The following is a 26519-nucleotide window of genomic DNA, read 5'->3' as shown; positions in this document are numbered from 1 at the left end:
TAACCCAGCAGACCGAAAAAATGCTGGCATGTGGAGGTTTCCTCATTATACATTGGATTATATCTGGAAATCAAAAATGCGGTAGTACATAACAATCACAAGACAGTGGTGAATCTGTGGAGGTTGATTTAGATGAATTTGCACATGAAAAAATTCTTGGAATGAGGTGGGATCCAAACAAGACTCGTTCGATTTCAAGGTGAAGATACATTTTTGTCCTAAGTACAAGAATGTTCGAAAAGGAGAAAATATAACGAAATCAAAGATTGAAAGTAGCGTACCTACATCATTAACTCCTCGTATGGTACTCAGCCAAGTTGCTAGTGTGTATGATCCGTTAGGACTTGCTACTCCGTATACTTTAGCAGCTAAGGTTCTCATGCGAAAGCTATGCATAGAAAACAATACGAATGACAAAACTCGAGTCAATTCTCGATGGGATTATGCGATGTCAGCAGAATCACGATTAGAATGGATGGATTTTTTCAAAGAGCTATTTGACATAGAACAGTTGAAATTTCATAGATGTTTAAAACCCGATAATGCTGTTGGGGATCCCATGCTAGTTATATTTTCGAATGGAAGTAAATTAGCTAATGGAACATGTGCATATGTCAGATGGGGAACAGCACACGGAGGATTTGAATCACGATTAGTGATAGCAAAGAACCGTATAGCACCAACCAAACAGATGTCTGTTCCAAGACTGGAACTATGTGGAGGTGTATTGGCAGCTAGAATTAGACAAAAGTTAGTCGAGGAGATGGATTACAAATTTAGTCGTGTTATACACATAGTCGATTCGATGATTGTTAGGGCACAAATTCAACGAGAAAGTTATGGATTCGGCACCTTTGTTGCTACAATGTTAGCAGAAATTCAAAATAAAACTGAACCGTCCGATTGGTGGTGGGTGCCAAGTGAATTCAATGCAGCGGACCTCGCGACAAGGATTAAATTTCTTATGATTTGGTTAAGAACTCAATATGGAGAAATGGACCTGAATTTTTGAATGATCCAATAGACCAGTGGCCTTTAAGGCAAGATTGTAATTTAGGTAATGACGAGTTACACGACACGATAGGTATTGTAATGTCATCTGACATCAAGAAGATAACTGATTCAATGTCTGGTTTGGATTTCAAAGATGTTAAACTGGAAAACATTTTCTCATATTCAAAGCTTTTGCGAGTAACATGCATACTGATGCGTATCGTCACTGCGAAATCATCCAAAGGTGCTTCAATGGGTATAACTGCCGAAAGTCTAAATGCAGCAGAACTTGAATGGATTAGATATTTACAGAGAGACAATTCGGATAATTGGACAAAAACGTTTCGAAGACTATCTCCAGAAAAGAATGAGGCGGGTATAGTTGTTGTTGGTAAAAGATTAGTTGATTGGCTGAAAGCTACTTGGAACAGAACTGATTTAATGCTGTTACCCAATAAAGGGCATTATGTGTGGTTATATTTAAAATCAGTACATGATCAGGATCACGCAGGAGTAGATGTAACATTAGCTAAAGTGAGAAGCAAATTCTGGATACCAAAGGTGCGCAAATTCATTTCGATGATTAGAAAAAAGTGCGTTATATGTCGAAGGCGAGATAACAAATGTATTGGACAACAAATGGGACCATTACCATTGGAACGACTTCAATCGTCACCAGCGTTTTCGTACTGTTCAGTTGACCTCTTTGGACCCTTTGCAATCAAGATACCGTTAAGAGGCGCACTCATGGAAAAGCATATGGCGTACTGTTCAATTGCATGAGCAGTAGAGCTGTGTATGTGGATCTCGCCGATGGATACGATACTAGTAGTTTTATTATGGTTCTACGACGGTTCACATCTGTAAGAGGATATCCTAAGAAAATGAGGTCAGATCTTGGATTACAACTAGTATCAGCTAATAAGGAACTTAAGGAAGTGATAAAAAATTGGAATTGGGATACTATCAAAGTGTTTGGGAACGGTAATGGCATGGAATGGGAATTCACGAAAGCCGCTGACGCTCCTTGGGAAAATGAATGCAGTGAAGCATTGATTAAATCTGTCAAGTTTGAGTCTTGCCATTGGACAGTCAATCATGACATTTTCTGAACTACAAACCGTGCTATTTGAAGTAGCCAACATTTTGAATGAGCGACCTATAGGAACTTCAACGTCTGATCCAAACGAGGGAAGTTACTTGTGCCCAAATGATCTTATTCTTGGAAGAGCATCTCCGAATGTGCCCGTAGGACATTGGGTGAATCAGACAATTTCACAAAACGTTGGAAATTCGTGCAACAAGTAGTTAATACATTTTGGAGAAAATGGCACAGAGATTATTTTTCATCGCTAATTATTAGGCAAAAATGGCATGTCAGTAAGCGGAACCTTCAAGCTTTGGACCTTGTTCTTGTACAGGACAATAATTCATTTCGTGGTAATTGGAAATTAGGACAAATATTTGAAGCAAAGACAAGCAGAGATGGTGTGACGAGGGATGTAACCGTTCGATACAAGAACATTGGACCTGGAACTAAATACACCGGAACTCAGGACTTATTGATCCGAAGATCTGCACACAGACTTGTAGTGTTGCTTCCAGTTGAAGAACCAATTAGTAACAAATGAGATGTAACTTCACAGAAACTTTATGGCGGGGAATGTATCGGATCGATAAACATTATAACTTTGATTGATAACTAATTTTGGATTGTATGGCGATTATTTTAATCTGATAACATTTTCCGATATTAGTATTGATTTTATGACGGATTTATCCTGAATTGATGATGTGATGAAGTACAGTATACGTTAAAGAAGTGGTACTCCAAATAATGGAGGTATAATTATGAGAAGAAAAGTATAGTATACAGACTCGTTTCTTTCCCCTTTCTCGATTAACCTTTGAATGGTTTTTGAAAAAAACCTTGTTTTGTTCATCCTGGAAAACCAACAAGTTAATAGCAAATGATTGATATGAAATAGGCCGTCAATGCATAAGTGATATGCAACATTATTGTTTCGCGGATGTTTGAACTGCTTATTGTGTCTTACTAACTTTTATCAATCGCGATGTCAACATATCAAACTTGTGACTTGTGTGTTATTTGAATAATGTCATATTGTGTATTTTAGGTTGAAACATCAATTACAATAAAAGTTTACAGCCTTTGGCGAATTATCTTCATACAATGCTATACGCAAGCGCATAACTGATTCACAAAGTGAATGTCTATGTCAGTTAAACGCTTAAGCGAGTTGTCTTTCTTTTCTTCGTAGATTCTTCAGCAATGGAGCACCCGTGTCACACGGTAGTAAAATATAGACCTTATATTTAAATTAAACATTAATATAAAAGAAAAGGAGGTAAGGGGATATATTTACAACAGGCCATTATTTATCTTTTTAGTATACTTTACTTTACAATGGAAATATTTACATAAGTTTAATTACTTGCATTAATAACATGTATATAATAACTCATTTAAAATTTAAAAGTGACTAAATTCCTAAAAATGATTACGATTGTAAAAAAAATAGTAGCTTCCACAGGTTTGTACATGATATATGTAATAGTGTCCTCAATCTGTGGTCCTCATCAAGCCTTATATTATCTGATATGTAATTTCAATAATTAAATTAAAAAAAAAATGAATATAAAATTTGAAATTTACAGCCATTAGAATTTGTGTCCATTGGTTGAAGATCACTTTATAAAGTCTTAATCTTTTGCAATAGTATTCTATGTGTATGCAGTCCATAGCATAGATCTCTACTAAGATTTTCGATTTGAATAATTGTCTCTGGACTAAAGTTCATTACTTTGGCTACTGTTGTGCAGTCTATAGTTATTTGAATAATTAATGTCTGGTTCCCTTTGAAAGTGTCATTCCATTTGCTATATCCAACAGATTGTATGATGAGTTTTTTTCAAATCCGGGAAACTTTTTTGCCGTTTATCATAAAGAGCTGGACACTTGAGTAAGAAGTGTTCTAGAGTTTCTATTTCCAGATGACAAAGAGTACAATTTGCTTTTTCTTGTTCCCTTTTGAATTTCTGCATGTCACATTCTAAAAGGTATGTACCGGTTAGTAATCTGGCTTTGATTTGTGCCTTTTTTACCCCATATGTGACTGATGGTAAAGAGTTCCATACTGGGTGAGTCTGATGTATTTTGAGCTCTGTTGTATTGCAGAATTTAAGAATTTATTTTTTTTCATTTCGGTTTTTAGCTTACTTGTCATTTGTCGGCTATGGCTGTGTTGATTTGCTTTTTCCATTGAAATTTTGTTGGAAGATTTTTTTCCAGCTCGTGAATTGGCATTAGACTGTAATATTGTAAGATTTCTTTCACCCTTGGAAAGAAACTTTCTGGATTTTCTGAGTTTACAATCAGTTGTCTTTCCATTAAAGTTCTTAGTTTGGTGTTTTCACTTACTAGAATAGAATATAGCAGGCTAAGTTGTCTCTTATGAAGTTCTGCTTCAATTGGTATTGCGCCTAAAAGCATATATACAGCAGCTGTTGAAGTTCTTATTTGAAGGGATTGGAAGCATCTGATAGTTTTGATGTGGAATTGCCTTAATTCTCCTATTTGTGTCAAATTCAGAGGAAGTATTTCCAGGCCGTATATAGTAGTCTTGGAAGTATGTAAGCTTGATAGATCTTGTAAGCTGTTTTGGGGTTAAGACCTCCTTTTCCATTTAGTCCCACTTGAATTAAAGAATACAGAGTCTTTCTTGCAATACTTATATGTTCTTGTATATTTATTCTTGATTCGTTTTTAGATGCTCGAATGATTCCCAAATGTGTTGCTTGGTTGTCAGTTTGTATTGCTTAATTTCCTAATTTGATAATTTCTGGTTGATATTTCGACTTCGTCCTTTCTGTCTTTATAAGAGTGCTTTTTTGGGGATGGATATTGTACCTGTGTTCACAGGAATAATTATATGCTATATCAAGCATTGCTGGAATCTCTGTATCGTCTGTTGACATCAGTACAATATCATCTGCACATAATGGACTGCCACAATATTCCAGTCCTATTGATAGTCCTAGGGCTCTTTTTTCTAGTTCTATTGGCAAGTCATTTATATACGACTTGTAAAATTGAGTGGATAGGACACCTCCTTGTCTTATTCCCTGTTTTATTGGAAATCTTTTACTGATGTGATTATTCCATTTTACTTCCGTTGACATATTTGAGTACAGATTTTTAATTACTTTCCAAACATCTGCTGGAACTTCATAGTATAATTTTTCTAGTAAGATTATATGATGTACCACATCAAAGGCCTTTTGACTGTCAAGGGTTGCTAGATATAGGTTTTTCTTTTGTTGTTTTGCATGTAGTATGCCTTCAGAAACAATAAGAGCAGCCATGATTGGTGAGAGACCCTTTGTAAACCCAAATTGGAGTTCCGTCTGATTAGCATTCAGGTCAGGCATTTTTTCTAATAATGCATATTAAAAAAAAAAGACAGAGGTGACTGTAATGCCTCTGTAGTTTGTTATTAAGGTTGGATCTTTTTTCTTTTTATGAACTGGAGTAAGAATGCCTGTTTTGAAGATATCAGGTATTGTCCCTGTCAGCATGATGTTAAAAAGATTAGCAATATCTGATAATATTGTATTACCGGCATATTTAAAGTGCTCAGCTGTTAAGGAGTAGCCATCCTCTGTTTTCCCTGTATTCAGTTCATTGATGGCTTTTTTTATCTCTTCTTCTGTAAATTGTGTGATGTCATTTCTATTGATGGTAGATTGATGTACAATTGAGTTGATTAGATTGTATCTTAATTCACATTCCTCCGTATATACTGAGTCAAAATGTTCCTCTGTAGCAGGAGTTGCTAATGTTTCGTAAAATTCTGCAAAGATGTAAGTTTGCTTTTCTTTTTCTACAATATCATCTCCATTTGTATCCTTTATTATCAATGTTGTTGAATTATCAGATTGTGCTCTGTTTTTTCTAATCAACCGGTGGAAAGTTTTCGAGTCAGGATTATTCATCATGTTATTGTAAAATCTTTGGCTATCCAGATGATCTTCTTGGCGGACTTGTTTTCTTACTTCTCTTTTGCAGTTTTTCATTTCCGTGTACACTCTGTTGTCCTGCTATTTAGGTCTTCCATTTTGTTTCCAGCTATAAAAGGCATTCTTACTTTTTGATATGAGCTCTTAAACCTTCTCAGAGGCTTTCCAATTTGGTCCCTTTAAAGAAACTTTTTTTTTCTTGACATTTGTTTTGCTGGCTTTGGATAGAATATCGATGATGTTAAATGCCTGTTCTTCTATGTCTGCTATAGAATCAGGGATGTTACTCTGCTCCTGTAGTGTTTCTATAGCTTCTTGATAAGACCCTATATTGGTGTCTTCCCATTTGAGTATGGTTTTTGGTTTTGACTGTTTTCCTTTTATCTTATCAGACGCTATTGACATATTAGTTTTCGCTCTTATTGGAACATGTGCTGATCCATTTGTATGGTATTGATCTTCTATTGTGGTACTCCTTAATATGTCGGTATCTTTATTCTCCAGGATATAGACTATTTGTGAGCATGATTTACCATTATGGTGGTAAAATGTAGAGTCTTGATTGTTCTCAAATGTATGGTTCAGATGATGTTTCCTGCAGAACTCTTTCAGAAGTTTATCATGGTTGTTATTTATGGTTGATATTAATGAACCATTTAGGTCACCAGTTACAATAATACTATGAGTGTTATCATACTTGTCTATTATTGATGAGATTTTATCTAGATGCTCTCTATATTGAGGTTCAGATCCTGTCATCATTGTTGGCATATAACTGTTGATAATTAATACTTAACGAGTCTCTGCACATATTTCAATTACCACTACTCTTTCCTCTTTTTCAAGTTTTTTTATTTTATGTGAAAGAGTTTTGGGCCAAAGAGTTATAACACCTCCATTTTTCCTCTTCTATTGTGGTTTTCTATATCAATGTTGTTATCATCAAAACAGGAGATATGGTAGTCATGATCGGGAGCAATTTTCTGTAAAATGTTAGTCTCATATCCATGTAGCCAATGTTCTTGAAGACATATTATATTTGAATTGGACTGTAATTCTTTGAGATATGGGGTGTTACCTTTAATCCCTTCAATGAAAAGGAGACAATCTCTAGCATTGTCTGTTGGTTCTTCCTATTTCGATTTCTTCTTGATTGATGTCTGGAGGTATTGGAGTCCCTCTCATCTCTAAAAAAGAACTTGATAGCTGCATTCTATTTTTCTCATTGCTTCCTATAGAAGTCTTTTGTTCTGATATATTGTTTATCTGTTGTTGTGGTATAGTTTGCTTTCTTTCTACGTCTGGAGTGGAGTGGAAAGGTTTGAAATTACTCTGACTCGGACTGTATGGTGGTGGTAAAAAGAACTTTCTGTTAGGTATATTTCTGGAGTCACATGTTGCGGCAGCTCTGTATCTATTTTGGTGTTCCATACTTCGTGTTGGTAGTTGACTAGCTGAATTTACTACCATTTGTTGAAAGTTTGTTGGTTTACATGTACCAAGAGGAATATTGTCCATCTGATGGACGTAGCTTGGTAGTTGACTGTACTGGTGTTGCTCATTATGGACTGGTATATTCTTTTTTAACATGTTTAAGGACTCCTGGCTTGAATTCTGCATCTGATATTGTTGTATGTGTTGCATTTTTGTATCTTGATTCAAATGCTTGTTGGAATGTCCTTGTACATGATGTGGCTGGTGATAATTGTGTTGGTAAGCATTTTTATGTGCTTCAGCCCATCCAGTCGTTTGGTCATGGATATCATTTATGTGTTTCCTATGCACAGTTCTTTTTGTGTGATTGAATTCATCGGTATGTCTGACTTGGTGATCTTGGTGGTGAACGTTCAAGTGACATTCTCTTTTGGCCATTTGGTGTTGATATTCTTGATCATTTCTTTGTCTCGGGAGATAGGGTCTTTTATCTCTGTTGTTTAGATGATCAAGTATACTAGAGTTATAGTCCTTTTCTGATCGTTGTTTATTTGATCCCATATGTTGAGAAAGATGCAATTGTTCAGGTGCATTTCCTGGAAAAGGTAGTTGACTATTTATAATGCCCAATTGACATGTTTTGTTGGAATTATAGTCTGTCTTTGGAATTTGATGATGGTCTTCTTGGTGGAAGCCGTTCATATAGTGTTCTTGTCTAGACAGGTGGCCTGTTTCTTGAAATGTTTTTTGCGCTTCCGTCTGTTGAGTATTCCACATCTGATGCTAATGATCCACTAGGCTGTCTTTCCTAGTATTATGGTTGTTATCATTAATAAAATGTGTTCCACCTTTTCGGGATTGTAGCATCATTTGGGATGTGATTGCATTGTTTATGCACATGAACTGGATCATTTGTTGTTCCACCTGTTTCACATTTCAAGCTGTTGAGTTTGCATTTCTTGTCTTAGTTGTGACTCTATTTCTCTTCTCATTTGTCCTGTATCTGAGTTTTTACATTTAGATGGGTTAGTGTCTTCTGTTGTGTTTCTACCATATTCATGTGGTCCTTTATTCTGTATCCATATCATACAATGTTTTTAACAAAAATAAAACATGTGAGCAAAGGTCCTTAAATCGGATGTTTTAGAAACGTCCTTAAAACTGATGTTTTATAATGCTGTAATACGGAAGATCCGTTTCCCGGACGTGGTCCTATACGTCCATAAAACGTCTGTAATAAATATGTTTTACGGACGTATTGTTCTACGTCCATAACTCGTCCGTAGCTTTTGTACTTGTATACTTATCATTTTTTCGCATAACATTGTTAAAAGAATTGCTTGTTACGCTTGATGACATTTCTACCATTAAATTCATATATGCACAGACCCCTAACCCTCTTCCTCGAATCCGGGGTCCGCCCATGGTGTGATCCTCTATTTGAATGAGTGAACATTCTCAATTTTCTACTTTGAGGTGTTTTGTGTCATGATTGGTGTCTCCAATAAGGCCCAACAATTGGTAAACGATTAACATATAATTTATCACATAAAATTGCATTGTATTCAGGGAAGTCAATTTTGAATAAGCCACAAATCTTGGAGGAAGGTTATATTGGTTTGCATTTTGTTGATGTCCTAGAAAACGTCCTTTAGACAGGTGTATCGATTTGTATTGACAACTTATATTAGAGTTTGAACGCAACGCATATGAAAATTTCCAGAGTAAACTTGCAACCGTGGGTGTGTGTTTAAAACATAAATTCAATCATATTAAAATACTAAGGTTTTAAAAATTCTTGAAACACAAAAACAGTATAATATATGATATATCTTGCCTTTTTGTAAAGTGTCCATGTCAGATCCATTTGTATGCCTGAAATGTAAGACGGATTTATTGCAGCTTCCTTATTACAATAACTTGTACATCATCAATAAAGGCAACAGTAGTATATCGCTATTCGAAATTCATAAATCGATTGAGAAAAAAAAAACAAAAAACAAATCCGGGTTACAAACTAAACTGAGGGAAACACATCAAATATAAGAGGAGAACAACGACACAACAGAAACTCAACACTAAAATGCAACACACACAGAAACGAACTATAATATAACAATGGCCATTTTCCTGACTTGGTACAGGACATTTTAAGTAAAAATGATGGGTTGAATCAAAGGTGTTGTGGAGATTCTATCACATTGATTTTGGGGTATTTATTCATGGTACTAATATTTTCTCGGATCCAGTTTACATAAAAATCCTCGACAAAAAAGTGAGGTTCTGAAGTTGAGGGAAATCAATTTACAAATTATCGACTGATATAATGCTTACTTACGTATGAATAACAGGATTGCAGTTAAAACTTTTCTCTGTTGAATTCAAATACACGCATTCATTATCTGAAAAATATTATACAAAATTAACCTCCTCAGTATTTCAAATACTTTTTAGATTACAGTCCATCTTCACGTGCAAAAGTGTTAAAAAATTTACTATTCTGTCATTCGCGCAAATCGCATAAAAGGAGATATGATCGATGTATTTGTCAATGAGACTCAATCCCTTCTAAACAAGTAACCACAAAATACACTTCAAGGGCAACATGCAGTCTTCAGTAAGACATAATATGTTATGTGTAAAAATCACCAAATGAACCAGCGACTATTTTTCACAAAAAATCTTACGATTTGAATTGATCTTAAGTTATACAGAATTGTGCATGACATATGAGTGTTTTTACTCGTAAGTTATTTTGTAAAAAGAGTCGCAGCTTAATATTCATTATTCCAGAAATGAATTTCGTCAATTAAAGACTCATTGATAGAACTATAAGTAAAACAGGTTGAAACAAAATATAAATAACGAGGTTGGGAAGCGCTGAAATCAGTACATTCAAAACGCTTTGCCTGTTTTGCACAGTATAGGAGCCTGTTATCCTGAAATACAATGTTTTCGTTCAATAACAATATCTTTTGATAAATGGCACATAGTGCAACACCTAAATATGATGTGTCACATTCCATTAAAGATGACTTCTGACTATGATCTTTGTTAATCTCAAATTATTCCTTAGTACACTGCTTGTGTACTTATTTCGGTTTATTTATTTTCAAGAATTTCACGGTAGGTATATTTTCGCGAATGTTTATGGGTTGGTGTGTGGATAATTTGTATGATAAGGAACTTTCCGATTTGAATTTTCCTTGGGGTTTGGTATTTTTGTTGTTTTACTTTTTGAGATATATTACAAAAATATAACTTGGAGTATTTTGTATTGACAGCACATCTCGATCTTTTTCTGTTTTCTCCTCAACATTTCAAATACCTGTTAGATTACAGTCCAACTCCTTGTTCAAATTTGTTAAAAAGTTTACTATTCTGCCCTTTATCCAATACGCATAAAAGGAAATTTGATTGATTTATTCGTCAATGAAACCCAACCCCTACTAAACAGGTAACCACAAAAGACACATTCAGATCAAAATATAGTCTTTAACAATTCATATGTGTAAAAAATCACCAAAGGAGCCAGCAACTATTTTCACAAAAATTCTTACGATTAAAATGAGCGTAAATCATACGGAATTGTTCATGACTTACGAGTGTTTTTCATCAGTACATTCAAAACGCTTTGCCTACTTTGCACAGTTTGGGTGTCTGTTATCCTGAAATGCCATGTTTTCGTACACACAGTTGGCTGTTTTCCGTTTTACGGTCGCGCGGTGTTCTTTTTATATAATTCAGCGAAGCATGATTATAAAAATAAAAAGGTATACATTACATATAGTTGTATAAATGGATATGCATACTTTCATGTGAAAACCTTAACTTTTGTGTTTAATTTAATGTGCAAGTTACAATCCCTATTCCTGATGGACACATTTGTCTGAGAAACTGAAGTATGTCCAGTGTACGATGTTTTATCGATATTTTCAACATCGCAATGTCATCGTGTCATTCTTGTGTTTACATTGTATCGTATCTATACATTGTGTTTACATTGCTAACATAGTAAACATTGCGATGTTGACAATAGCGAGACAACATCGTGTTTATATTGTATATCAAATCTATACATTTGTGTTTACATCTTTCATATCGTAGACATTACGATCTTGACAATAGCGAGACAGCATCGTGCTTATATTGTATATCAAATCTATATATTTGTGTTTACATCGTTCACATCGTAGACATCGGCGTGTTGACAATAGCGAGTCAACATCGTGTTTATATTGTATACCGAGTCTTAACCTTTGTGTTTATATCGTTCACATCTTCAACATCGTGATGATGATAATATCGTGTCAATATCGTGTTCATATTATTAACTGAGTCAATATCTTTGTGTTTACGTCGTTCACATCGTCAACATCGCGATGTTGACAATATCTTGTAAACACCGTGTTTATCTTGTTAATCGAGAATGTGTGTTTACGTCGTTTACATAGTCATCATCGTGATAATGACAATATTGTGTCAACATCGTGTTTATTATGTAAACTGAGTCTTTAGTATTGTTTTTACATCGTTTACTTCGTCAACATCGGAATTAGAAATATTGTGCCAACACTGTGTTAATTAGGTATACCGAGTCTTTACCTTTTTGTTTACACCATTTGCATTGTAAAAACGCTATGTCGACCAATATGGTTCGATATCTTATCTATATTGTATATCGAGACTATATACTAGTATATGTGTTTACATCTTTCATCTCGTCAACACCACAATTTTGACAATATCGTGTCGAAATCGTTTTTATAGTGTAAACTGAGTCTTTAGCCTTGTGTTTACTTCGTTTCCTTTTTCAAAATCGCGATGTTAACAATATCGTTTCAGCATAGTCGTGTAGAGAGTTGTTGTAGATGAAATGTACTTTGCAAACCATGTAGACAAATGGTGTCGACGTGATGTAAATCCATACACAGATGAACAATTAAAAAATGTAACACAGAAGCATATGAACAGACATTCCAATTTGTTGTGAAACATAAATATGCTAAAAAATCTATGTCACTTGGAAAATACAATTTGTTTATGCTGAAGATTTCTGACATGTTTAATATGGATTGACTTGTAAGAAATAGAAGAAAACAATCAAAGTGTTAGTCTCCTAGCTAAGCTTGTGTTAATGCTTATTCGTTCAATAATGATTTAAATCAATAATTATTTAGTTTATTATGTAATACTTGATTGTGTTCACTTGTTTTTTTATCTGTAAAAGTTTTCTGCATAAGAAACTAAAACATTAAAAAAAAAAAAATTAATTTAATAAAAATACTCATATTCATGCAGATGAAATACGTATATATGTTCTTAAGGCATTTTAACCGCTATATTACTGCCAAAAATAATTGATTTTTGTTCACACTTTAAAACATTTGATATAATTGTTTGAAAAGAAAAAAAAATGAAAAATTAACGAGGAAAGTCGCCTTTTATTGGCAATAACGAAGTTAACGATGTAAAAGATGTAAACAGTATATGAGTGTTAGTATATATAAATGATGTTGACACGATATCGTGAACACTGCAATGTAAACGAGGTAAACACGATATTGACAATACATTGTTTACATCGTGATGTCAACAATGTCAACGACGTAAACTGTATATTAGAGTTGTTACAATTTGAACGATGTTTTCCTGACATCGTGTAAATATTGTTAATATCCCGATATCAACACGATATTGTTACTTCATTATAAACTACATTGTAAACATCCCGATGATAACAATGTCTACGATGTAAACAGTATTAGGAAGGTACAATGTAAATGACGTTAACACAATATCATGTAAACATTATAAATACGATATCATTACAACATTTAATGCATCGCGATGTTTACGATGTCAACGATGTAAACAGTATATAAAAGTTCTTACAATTTTAACGATGTTGAGACGATATCGTTACTTTATTGTATATATCGGAACTTAACGATGTCAGCGATGTTAACAGAAAATAAGTGTACTTACAATGTTAACGATGTTGAGACGATATTTTTGTTAACATTTTTAATATCGGTATGTCGACAATATTTGTAATACAATGTGCATTGGATATGGATGGAGAAACTACATCCTAACATGTAACATTAAAAGTATTGTCTCGATCAAGCCAACGTATCAAAAATTTACTGAGAAAAGGGACCAGATTATTTACTGACAAAGAAAATAACATATAATACAATCGAACCATTGTACGTTATTTTTTCTTACAATAAATAATGTGTTCTATATATGTATTTTATGTGGTTAGAATAATCTCATCCCTGAACATAGATAGAAATAAACAAAATAATGTTTTAATGATTGAGAAGATTTAAACCATTATAATCAATTGAGACTTCATATCAAGTTTGTAATCAATCAGCAGTTTATTAGGGTGCACATTTTCTTTTTTCCACTAATACATAAAATAAGGAGATGTAGTGTAAATGCCAAGGAGACAGGTGTTAATATAGCGTGGATTTAAACACTTATATATATTTTTCACTGTACACATAGCAATAAATAGTGTTGAGTATATTTGTCTGTGTGTGTTTGTGTGTTTCCCTCAGATCAAAAAATGAAAACAACATTTTAAATAATGAAAGGTCTTTCCACATCAATTTTCTTCTTCCGGTTTACTCAAAGTTACTAATGGCGTCCAATGATAGGTTTCTGCATACTGATTTCTAAAATATATGTTTTTTATATACTTTTGTCTAAAATAAGGTAATTAATTTACTACTTCCGGTTTTCAAAATGTCACCTTCGGTATTATGTTATAGCTTTATTCACACTGATTCCAAAAATATATGGTTCTGATATATTTTTGCCTGTAAAAAGGGAGATAATTGGCTACTTCCGGTTTAGAAAATGTCACTTCCGGTCTCATATGATAGCTTTATTTACACTGATTCCAAAAATATATGGTCTATATATACTTATGCCTGAAATAAGGGAGATAATTGGCTACTTCCGGTTTATAAAATATCACTTCCGGTCTCAAATGATACATCAATGTATAACTATTCAAAAAATATATGGTTTCTATGTACTTCTACATGAAATAAGTGCAAAAATGACTACTTCCGGTTCACTCAAGGTCACTTTCGGTTGACATTTTTCAAGGTCATATGTCACCCAACATTTTGCAAAAGAACTTATGGCTTTATCATGTACCAATATGAAGTATTATTTACCTTAAAATAAAACATTTCAGGGGCAATAACTCAAATAAGATGTCGCTGGATTGTCTCAGATCAAATGTATCATATCTTCATCACAATAAAACAAACATTTTGCACTTGTTCTTTAATATATAACATTAAAAATATTGGAGAAAATGCAAAAACAAGCAAAAGACAAAATTCAGAACATGACCTTGACCTTTGACCTTGACCTCATTTTCGAAGTTAGGATCCAAGGACCTCAAATAAAAAGACTATAGGTTTATACGGCTTACAGTTTATGAGTAACAAAAAGATAACGACAAATTTATTTCATAAAGGTAGATTACTCCTATAAAATTTCATCGAATCGCTTCGATCCAAATTAGCCAAAAATTCCTGAGGATGTAACGAACAATTTACAAAAAGAATTTTGTCGATATCAAAATTTGGCGGAAGAAAAAAAAATAATAATAATAATTAAAAACCAATTGTTCAAAGAACAATTGAAGGTCTTTCCACATCAATTTTCTAAATAATTGATGAAAAGCTAATTCTGGTTTACTCAAAGCTACTATTGGCGTCCAATCATAGGTTTCTTCATATTGATTCAATAAACATATGGTTTCTATAGACTTTTGCCTGAAATAATGGAGATAATTGCCAACTTCCGGTTTAGAAAATGTCACTTCCGGTCTCATATGATAGCTTTATATACACTGATTCCTAAAATATATGGTTTATATATACTTTTGCCTGTAAAAAGGGAAATAATTGGCTACTTCCGGTTTAGAAAATGTCACTTCCGGTCTCATATGATAGCTTTATTTACACTGATTCCAAAAATATATGGTTTATATATACTTTTGCCTGTAAAAGGGAGATAATTGGCTACTTTCGGTTTAGAAAATGTCACTTCCGGTCTCATATGATAGATTTATTTACACTGATTCCAAAAATATATGGTTTATATATACTTTTGCCTGTAAAAAGGGAGATAATTGACTACTTCCGGTTTAGAAAATGTCACTTTCGGTCTCATATGAAAGCTTTATTTACACTGATTCCAAAAATATATAGTTTGTATATACTTATGCCTGTAATAAGGGAGATAATATGCTACTTCCGGTTTATAAAATTTCATTTCCGGTCTCAAATGATATGTTAACCTATGATCATTCAAAAAATATATGGTTTCTAGGTACTTTTCCGAGAAATAAGTGCAAAAAATACTACTTCCGGTTCACTCAAGGTCACTTCCGGTTTTATTTTTTCAAGGTCATATGTCAACCAACAGTTTGCAAAAGACCCTATTGGCTTTATCATGTACCAAGTTGGAGTAATAATCAATTAACCTTAAATTTAATCATTTCAGGGACAATAACTCCTATAAGATATCATTGGATTGTTTCAGACCAAATGTATCATATCTTAATCACAATTAAGCAAACATTTTGCACTAGTTCTTTAATTTGTAATTTTAAAAGTGACAGAGGAGATGAAATAACAAGGAAAAGTCAAAATTTAGAATATGACCTTGACCTTTGACCTTGGCCTCAATTTCATTTAAATGAACCAATGAACTTAAATCAATATACCTTAGGTCTCTATCACTTACCATTCATGCTATACATTTATATATCCCTTAGGTCAAATACAGATGGGGAAATAACTCTCATATGGAGTTTACGTATCACTTCAGTCAAAATTGGACAAAACATCCTGAGGATATAACGAGCAATTTGGTAAAATAAATTTGTCGCTTTCTTTTACGGTTACGGAGGAGATGCTTGCACAAGGAAAACAGTGTTCAGGGAGATAACTCCTACAAAGAAAATTATTTGGTTACGCAGGGTAAATTTCAAAGCGCATAAACTGTTCGATATCATATACCAAATATCTAAGCGACATATTGTAAAACAAATATTTATCGCAAGAACAAAATTAGGTGGAAGAAAAAAAAAATTAAAAACCAATTGTTCAAAGAACAATTGAAGGTCTTTCCACATCAATATTCTAAATAATTGATAGGAAGCTACTTCTGGTTTACTCAAAGTTATAAATAGCGTCAAAGTATAGATTTCTTCATACTGATTCAATAAATAAATGGTTTCTATATACTTTTGCCTGAAATAAGGGAGATGATTGCCAACTTCCGGTTTAGAAAATGTCACTTCCGGTCTCATATGATAGCTTTATTCACACTGATTCCAAAAATATATAGTTTGTATATACTTATGCCTATTATAAGGAAGATAATATGCTACTTCCGGTTTATAAAATGTCACTTCTGGTCTCAAATGATAGGTAAACCTATGACCATTCAAAAAATATATGGTTTCTAGGTACTTTTTCATGAAATAAGTGCAAAAAATACTACTTCCGGTTCACTCAAGGTCACTTCTGGTTTTATTTTTTCAAGGTCATATGTCAACCAACAGTTTGCAAAAGACCCTATGGCTTTATCATGTACCAAGTTGGAGTAATAATCAATTAACCTTAAATTTAATCATTTCAGGGACAATAACTCCTATAAGATATCATTGGATTGTTTCAGACCAAATGTATCATATCTTAATCACAATTAAGCAAACATTTTGCACTAGTTCTTTAATTTGTAATTTTAAAAGTGACAGAGGAGATGAAATAACAAGGAAAAGTCAAAATTTAGAATATGACCTTGACCTTTGACAATGGCCTCAATTTCATTTAAATGAACCAAGGAACTCAAATCAATATACCTTAGGTCTCTATCACTTACCATTCATGCTATACATTTATATATCCCTTATGTCAAATACAGAAGGGGAAATAACTCTCATATGGAGTTTATGTATCGCTTCGGTCAAAATTGGACAAAACATCCTGAGGATATAACGAGCAATTTGGTAAAATAAATTTGTCGCTTTCTTTTACGGTTACGGAGGAGATGCTTGCACAAGGAAAACAGTGTTCAGGGAGATAACTCCTACAAAGAAAATTATTTGGTTTCGCCGGGTAAATTTCAAAGGCGCATAAACTGTTTTACAATATATCAAATATCTAAGCGACATATTGCGAAACAAATATTTATCGCAAGAACAAAATTAGGCGGAAGAAAAAAAAAAAAAAAAATTTAAAAACCAATTGTTCAAAGAACAATTGAAGGTCTTTCCACATCAATTTTCTAAATTATTGATAGGAAGCTACTTCTGGTTTACTCAAAGTTATAAATAGCGTCAAAGTATAGATTTCTTCATACTGATTCAATAAATAAATGGTTTCTTTATACTTTTGCCTGAAATAAGGGAGATAATTGCCAACTTCCGGTTTAGAAAATGTCACTTCCGGTCTCATATGATAGCTTTTTTCACACTAATTCCAAAAATATATAGTTTGTATATACTTATGCCTGTATTAAGGAAGATAATATGCTACTTCCGGTTTATAAAATGTCACTTCTGGTCTCAAATGATAGGTTAACCTATGATCATTGAAAAAATATATGGTTTCTAGGTACTTTTCCATGAAATAAGTGCAAAAAATACTACTTCCGGTTCACTCAAGGTCACTTCTGGTTGACTTTTTTCAAGGTCATATGTCAACCAACAGTTTGCAAAAGACCCTATGGCTTTATCATGTACCAAGTTGGAGTAATAATCAATTAGGTCTCTATCACTTACCATTCATGCTATACATTTATATATCCCTTATGTCAAATACAGAAGGGGAAATAACTCTCATATGGAGTTTACGTATTGCTTCGGTCAAAATTGGACAAAACATCCTGAGGATATAACGAGCAATTTGGTAAAATAATTTTGTCGCTTTCTTTTACGGTTACGGAGAAGATGCACACACAAGGAAAACAGTGTTTGGGGAGAAAACTCCTACAAAGAAAAGTATTCGGTTAAGCAGGGTCAATTTCAACGGCGCATAAACTGTTCGATATCATATACGAAACATCTAAGCGACATCTTGCGAATCAAAAATTTATCGCAAGAACAAAATTTGGCGGAAGAAAAAAAAAATAAATTAAAAACCAATTGTTCAAAGAACAATTGAAGGTCTTTCCACATCAATATTCTAAATAATTGATAGGAAGCTACTTCTGGTTTACTCAAAGTTATAAATAGCGTCAAAGTATAGATTTCTTCATACTGATTCAATAAATAAATGGTTTCTATATACTTTTGCCTGAAATAAGGGAGATAATTGCCAACTTCCGGTTTAGAAAATGTCACTTCCGGTCTCATATGATAGCTTTATTCACACTGATTCCAAAAATATATAGTTTGTATATACTTATGCCTATTATAAGGAAGATAATATGCTACTTCCGGTTTATAAAATGTCACTTCTGGTCTCAAATGATAGGTAAACCTATGACCATTCAAAAAATATATGGTTTCTAGGTACTTTTTCATGAAATAAGTGCAAAAAATACTACTTCCGGTTCACTCAAGGTCACTTCTGGTTTTATTTTTTCAAGGTCATATGTCAACCAACAGTTTGCAAAAGACCCTATGGCTTTATCATGTACCAAGTTGGAGTAATAATCAATTAACCTTAAATTTAATCATTTCAGGAACAATAACTCCTATAAGATATCATTGGATTGTTTCAGACCAAATGTATCATATCTTAATCACAATTAAGCAAACATTTTGCACTAGTTCTTTAATTTGTAATTTTAAAAGTGACAGAGGAGATGAAATAACAAGGAAAAGTCAAAATTTAGAATATGACCTTGACCTTTGACAATGGCCTCAATTTCATTTAAATGAACCAAGGAACTCAAATCAATATACCTTAGGTCTCTATCACTTACCATTCATGCTATACATTTATATATCCCTTATGTCAAATACAGAAGGGGAAATAACTCTCATATGGAGTTTATGTATCGCTTCGGTCAAAATTGGACAAAACATCCTGAGGATATAACGAGCAATTTGGTAAAATAAATTTGTCGCTTTCTTTTACGGTTACGGAGGAGATGCTTGCACAAGGAAAACAGTGTTCAGGGAGATAACTCCTACAAAGAAAATTATTTGGTTTCGCCGGGTAAATTTCAAAGGCGCATAAACTGTTTTACAATATATCAAATATCTAAGCGACATATTGCGAAACAAATATTTATCGCAAGAACAAAATTAGGCGGAAGAAAAAAAAAATAAAAATTTAAAAACCAATTGTTCAAAGAACAATTGAAGGTCTTTCCACATCAATTTTCTAAATTATTGATAGGAAGCTACTTCTGGTTTACTCAAAGTTATAAATAGCGTCAAAGTATAGATTTCTTCATACTGATTCAATAAATAAATGGTTTCTTTATACTTTTGCCTGAAATAAGGGAGATAATTGCCAACTTCCGGTTTAGAAAATGTCACTTCCGGTCTCATATGATAGCTTTTTTCACACTAATTCCAAAAATATATAGTTTGTATATACTTATGCCTGTATTAAGGAAGATAATATGCTACTTCCGGTTTATAAAATGTCACTTCTGGTCTCAAATGATAGGTTAACCTATGATCATTGAAAAAATATATGGTTTCTAGGTACTTTTCCATGAAATAAGTGCAAAAAATACAACTTCCGGTTCACTCAAGGGCACTTCTGGTTTGACTTTTTTCAAGGTCATATGTCAACCAACAGTTTGCAAAAGACCCTATGGCTTTATCATGTACCAAGTTGGAGTAATAATCAATTAGGTCTCTATCACTTACCATTCATGCTATACATTTATATATCCCTTATGTCAAATACAGAAGGGGAAATAACTCTCATATGGAGTTTACGTATTGCTTCGGTCAAAATTGGACAAAACATCCTGAGGATATAACGAGCAATTTGGTAAAATAATTTTGTCGCTTTCTTTTACGGTTACGGAGAAGATGCACACACAAGGAAAACAGTGTTCGGGGAGAAAACTCCTACAAAGAAAAGTATTCGGTTAAGGAGGGTCAATTTCAACGGCGCATAAACTGTTCGATATCATATACGAAACATCTAAGCGACATCTTGCGAAACAAAAATTTATCGCAAGAACAAAATTTGGCGGAAGAAAAAAAAAATAAATTAAAAACCAATTGTTCAAAGAACAATTGAAGGTATTATCACATCAATTTTCTAAATAATTGATGAGAAGCTAATTCTGGTTAAATCAAAGCTACTATTGGCTTCCAATCATAGGTTTCTTTATACTGATTCAATAAACATATGGTTTCTATAGACTTTTGCCTGAAATAAGGTAGATGATTGTCAACTTCCAGTTTAGACAATGTCACTTCCGGTCTCATATGATAGCTTTATTTACACTGATTCCAAAAATATATGGTTTATATATACTTTTGCCTGTAAAAAGGGAGTTAATTGGCTACTTCCGGTTTAGAAAATGTCACTTCCGGTTTCATATGATAGATTTATTTACACTGATTCCAAAAATATATGGTTTATATATACTTTTGCCTGTAAAAAGGGAGATAACTGGCTACTTCCAGTTTAGAAAATGTCACTTTTGGTCTTATATGATAGCTTTATTTACACTGATTCCAAAAATATATGGTTTATATATACTTATGCCTGTAATAAGGGAGTTTATATGCTACTTCCGGTTTATAAAATATCACTTCCAGTCTCAAATGATAGATTAATGTATGACCATTCAAAAAATATATGGTTTCTATGTACTTCTACATGGAATAAGTACAAAAATGACTACTTCCGGTTCACTCAAGGTCACTTCCGGTTGACATTTTTCAAGGTCATATGTCACCCAACATTTTGCAAAAGATCTTATGGCTTTATCATGTACCAAGTTGGAGTAATAATCAATTAACCTTAAATTGAAACATTTCAGGGACAATAACTCATTTAAGATATCATTGGATTATTTCAGAACAAATGTATCATATTTTAATCACAATTAAGCAAACATTTTGCACTAGTTCTTTAATTTGTAATTTTAAAAGTGACTGAGGAGATCAAATAACAAGGAAAAGTCAAAATTTAGAATATGACCTTGACCTTTGACCTTGGCCTCAATTTCATTTAAATGAACCAATGAACTCAAATCAATATACCTTAGGTCTCTATCACTTACCATTCATTGGCCTGTAAAAAGTGAGATAAATGGCTACTTCCGGTTTAGAAATTTCACTTCCGGTCTCATATGATAGATATATTTACACTGATTCCAAAAATATATGGTTTATATATACTTTTGCCTGTAAAAAGGGAGAAAATTGGCTTCTTCCGGTTTAGAAAATGTCACTTGCGGTCTCATATGAAAGCTGTATTTACACTGATTCCAAAAATATATAGTTTGTATATACTTATGCCTGTAATAAGGGAGATAATATGCTACTTCCGGTTTATAAAATTTCATTTCCGGTCTCAAATGATAGGTTAACCTATGATCATTCAAAAAATATATGGTTTCTAGGTACTTTTCCGGGAAATAAGTGCAAAAAATACTACTTCCGGTTCACTCAAGGTCAATTCCGGTTTTATTTTTCAAGGTCATGTGTCAACCAACAGTTTGCAAAAGACCCTATGGCTTTATCATGTACCAAGTTGGATTAATAATCAATTAACCTTAAATTTAATCATTTCAGGGACAATAACTCCTATAAGATATCATTGGATTGTTTCAGACCAAATGTATCATATCTTAATCACAATTAAGCAAACATTTTGCACTAGTTCTTTAATTTGTAATTTTAAAAGTGACAGAGGAGATAAAATAACAAGGAAAAGTCAAAATTTAGAATATGACCTTTGCCTCAATTTCATTTAAATGAACTAAGGAACTCAAATCAATATACCTTAGGTCTCTATCACTTACCATTCATGCTATACATTTATATATCCCTTATGTCAAATACAGAAGGGGAAATAACTCTCATATGGAGTTTACGTATCGCTTCGGTCAAAATTGGACAAAACATACTGAGGGTATAACGAGCAATTTGGTAAAATAAATTTGTCGCTTTTTTTTACGGTTACGGAGGAGATGCTTGCACAAGGAAAACAGTGTTCGGGGAGATAGCTCCTACAAAGAAAAATATTTGGTTACGCAGGATAAATTTCAAAGGCACATAAACTGTTCGATATCATATACCAAATATCTAAGCGACATATTGCGAAACAAATATTTATCGCAAGAACAAAATTAGGCGGAAAAAAAAAAAAAAAAAAAATTAAAAACCAATTGTTCAAAGAACAATTGAAGGTCTTTCCACATCAATTTTCTAAATAATTGATGAGAAGCTAATTCTGGTTTACTCAAAGCTACTAATTGCCTCCAATCATATGTCTATTCATACTGATTCAATAAACATATGGTTTCTATAGTCTTTTGCCTGAAATAAGGGAGATAGTTGCCAACTTCCGGTTTAGAAAATGTCATTTCCGGTCTCATATGATAGCTTTATTCACACTGATTCCAAAAATATATAGTTTATATATACTTATGCCTGTAATAAGGGAGATAATATGCTACTTCCGGTTTATGAAATGTCACTTCCGGTCTCAAATGATAGATTAATGTATGACCATTAAAAAATATATGGTTTCTATGTACTTTTACATGAAATAAGTGCAAAAATGACTACTTCCAGTTCACTCAAGGTCACTTCCGGTTTACTTTTTTCAAGGTCATATGTCAACCAATAGTTTGCAAAAGACCCTATGGCTTTATCATGTACCAAGTTGGAGTAATAATCAATCAACCTTAAATTGAATCATTTCAGGGACAATAACTCCTATAAGATATCATTGGATTGTTTCAGACCAAATGTATCATATCTTAATCACAATTAAGCAAACATTTTGCACTAGTTCTTTAATTTGTAATTTTAAAAGTGACAGAGATCAAATAACAAGGAAAAGTCAAAATTTAGAATATGACCTTGACCTTTGACCTTGGCCTCAATTTCATTTAAATGAACCAAGGAACTTAAATCAATATACCTTAGGTCTCTATCACTTACCATTCATGCTATACATTTATATATCCCTCATGTCAAATACACAAGGGGAAATAACTCTCATATGGAGTTTACGTAATGCTTCGGTCAAAATTGGACAATACATCCTGAGGATATAACGAGCAATTTGGTAAAATAAATTTGTCGCTTTCTTTTACGGTTACGGAGGAGATGCACACACAAGGAAAACAGTGTTTGGGGAGATAACTCGTACAAAGAAAAGTATTCGGTTAAGCAGGGTCAATTTCAAAGGCGCATAAACTGTTCGATATCGTATACGAAACATCTAAGCGACATCTTGCGAATTGATGAGAAGCTAATTCTGGTTTACTCAAAGATACTATTGGGGTCCAATCATAGGTTTCTTCATACTGATTCAATAAACATATGGTTTCTATAGACTTTTGCCTGAAATAAGGGAGATGATTGTCAACTTCCGGTTTAGAAAATGTCACTTCCGGTCTCATATGATAGTTTTATTTACACTGATTCCAAAAATATATAGTTTATATATACTTTTGCCTGTAAAAAGGGAGATAATTGGCTACTTCCGGTTTAGAAAATGTCACTTCTGGTCTCACATTATAGATTTATTTACACTGATTCCAAAAATATAAGGTTTATATATACTTTTGCCTGTAAAAAGGGAGATAATTGGCTACTTCCGGTTTAGAAAATGTCACTTTCGGTCTCATATGATAGCTTTATTTACACTGATTCCAAAAATATATGGTTTATATATATTTATGCCTGTAATAAGGGAGATAATATGTTACTTCCGGTTTACAAAATATCACTTCCGGTCTCAAATGATAGATTAATGTATGACCATTCAAAAAATATATGGTTTCTATGTACTTCTACATGAAATAAGTGCAAAAATGACTACATCCGGTTCACTCAAGGTCACTTCCGTTTGATATTTTTCAAGGTCATATGTCACCCAACATTTTGCAAAAGATCTTATGGCTTTATCATGTACCAAGTTGGAGTAATAATCAATTAACCTTAAATAGAATCATTTCAGGAACAATAACTCCTATAAGATATCATTGGATTATTTCAGACCAAATGTATCATATCTTAATCACAATTAGGCAAACATTTTGCACTAGTTCTTTAATTTGTAATTTTAAAAGTGACAGAGGAGATCAAATAACAAGGAAAAGTCAAAATTTAGAATATGACCTTGACCTTTGACCTGTGCCTCAATTTCATTTAAATGAACCAAGGAACTCAAATCAATATACCTTAGGTCTCTATCACTTACCATTCATGCTATACATTTATATATCCCTTATGTCAAATACAGAAGGGGAAATAACTCTCATATGGAGTTTATGTATCGCTTCAGTCAAAATTGGACAAAACATCCTGAGGATATAATGAGCAAATTGGTAAAATAAATTTGTTGCTTTCTTATACGGTTACGGAGGAGATGAGTGCACAAGGAAAACAGTGTTCGGGGAGATAACTCCTACAAAGAAAATTATTTGGTTTCGCAGGGTAAATTTCAAAGGCGCATAAACTGTTCGATATCATATACCAAATTTCTAACAGACATATTGCGAAACAAATATTTATCGCAAGAACAAAATTAGGCGGAAGAAAAAAAAAAAAATTAAAAACCAATTGTTCAAAGAACAATTGAAGGTCTTTCCACATCAATTTTCTAAATAATTGATGAAAAGCTAATTCTGGTTTACTCAAAGCTACTATGGCGTCCAATCATAGGTTTCTTCATACTGATTCAATAAACATATGGTTTCTATAGACTTTTGCCTGAAATAAGGGAGATAATTGTCAACTTCCGGTTTAGAAAATGTCACTTCCGGTCTCATATGATAGTATTATTTACACTGATCCCAAAAATATATGGTTTATATATACTTTTGCCTGTAAAAAGGGAGATAATTGGCTACTTCTTGTTTAGAAAATGTCACTTCCGGTCTCATATGATAGATTTATTTACACTGATTCCAAAAATATATGGTTTATATATACTTTTACCTGTAAAAAGGGAGATAATTGACTACTTCCGGTTTAGAAAATGTCACTTTTGGTCTCATATGAAAGCTTTATTTACACTGATTCCAAAAATATATAGTTTGTATATACTTATGCCTGTAATAAGGGAGATAATAGCTACTTCCGGTTTATAAAATTTCATTTCCGGTCTCAAATGATAGGTTAACCTATGATCATTCAAAAAATATATGGTTTCTAGGTACTTTTCCATGAAATAAGTGCAAAATATACTACTTCCGGTTCACTCAAGATCACTTCCGGTTTTATTTTTTCAAGGTCATATGTCAACCAACAGTTTGCAAAAGACCCTATGGCTTTATCATGTACCAAGTTGGAGTAATAATCAATTAACCTTAAATTTAATCATTTCAGGGACAATAACTCCTATAAGATATCATTGGATTGTTTCAGACCAAATGTATCATATCTTAATCACAATTAAGCAAACATTTTGCACTAGTTCTTTAATTTGTAATTTTAAAAGTGACAGAGGAGATGAAATAACAAGGAAAAGTCAAAATTTAGAATATGACCTTGACCTTTGACCTTGGCCTCAATTTCATTTAAATGAACCAAGGAACTCAAATCAATATACCTTAGGTCTCTATCACTTACCATTCATGCTATACATTTATATATCCCTTATGTCAAATACAGAAGGGGAAATAACTCTCATATGGAGTTTACGTATCGCTTCGGTCAAAACAGAAAAGTGGAAAGACCTAAATAATCAGAAGAAAACCAATAGGTCTTTCCACAGAAAAGTGGAAAGACCTAATAATAATAATAATCAGAACAAATACAATAGGTCTTTTTACAGAAAAGTGGAAAGACCTTATAATAATTAAAAACCAATTGTTCAGAGAACAATTGAAGGTCTTTC

The 26519-nt window shown here is 33.0% G+C and overlaps 1 protein-coding gene across 1 annotated transcript in view; it reads right to left on the bottom strand.

Annotated features, from left to right (window-relative positions):
• The window catches only part of LOC127732793 (putative ankyrin repeat protein RF_0381), a 101378-nt gene that overhangs the window by 46239 nt on the left and 28620 nt on the right, over nt 1–26519 (bottom strand). The window contains exons 5-6 of the mRNA XM_052241970.1: nt 9806–9869; nt 9305–9342 (exon numbers count right to left, since the gene is read on the bottom strand). Of these exons, the coding sequence (XP_052097930.1) occupies nt 9305–9342; nt 9806–9869 (102 nt within the window). The remainder of the gene's footprint in view (nt 1–9304; nt 9343–9805; nt 9870–26519) is intronic.

The sequence above is a fragment of the Mytilus californianus genome, unplaced genomic scaffold, assembly GCF_021869535.1.
Source record: "Mytilus californianus isolate M0D057914Y unplaced genomic scaffold, xbMytCali1.0.p SCAF_28, whole genome shotgun sequence".
Classification (NCBI taxonomy): Eukaryota; Metazoa; Mollusca; class Bivalvia; order Mytilida; family Mytilidae; genus Mytilus; species Mytilus californianus.
The sequence above is the reverse complement of the archived record's forward strand: the minus strand, read 5'-3'. Positions and strand labels throughout refer to the sequence as shown.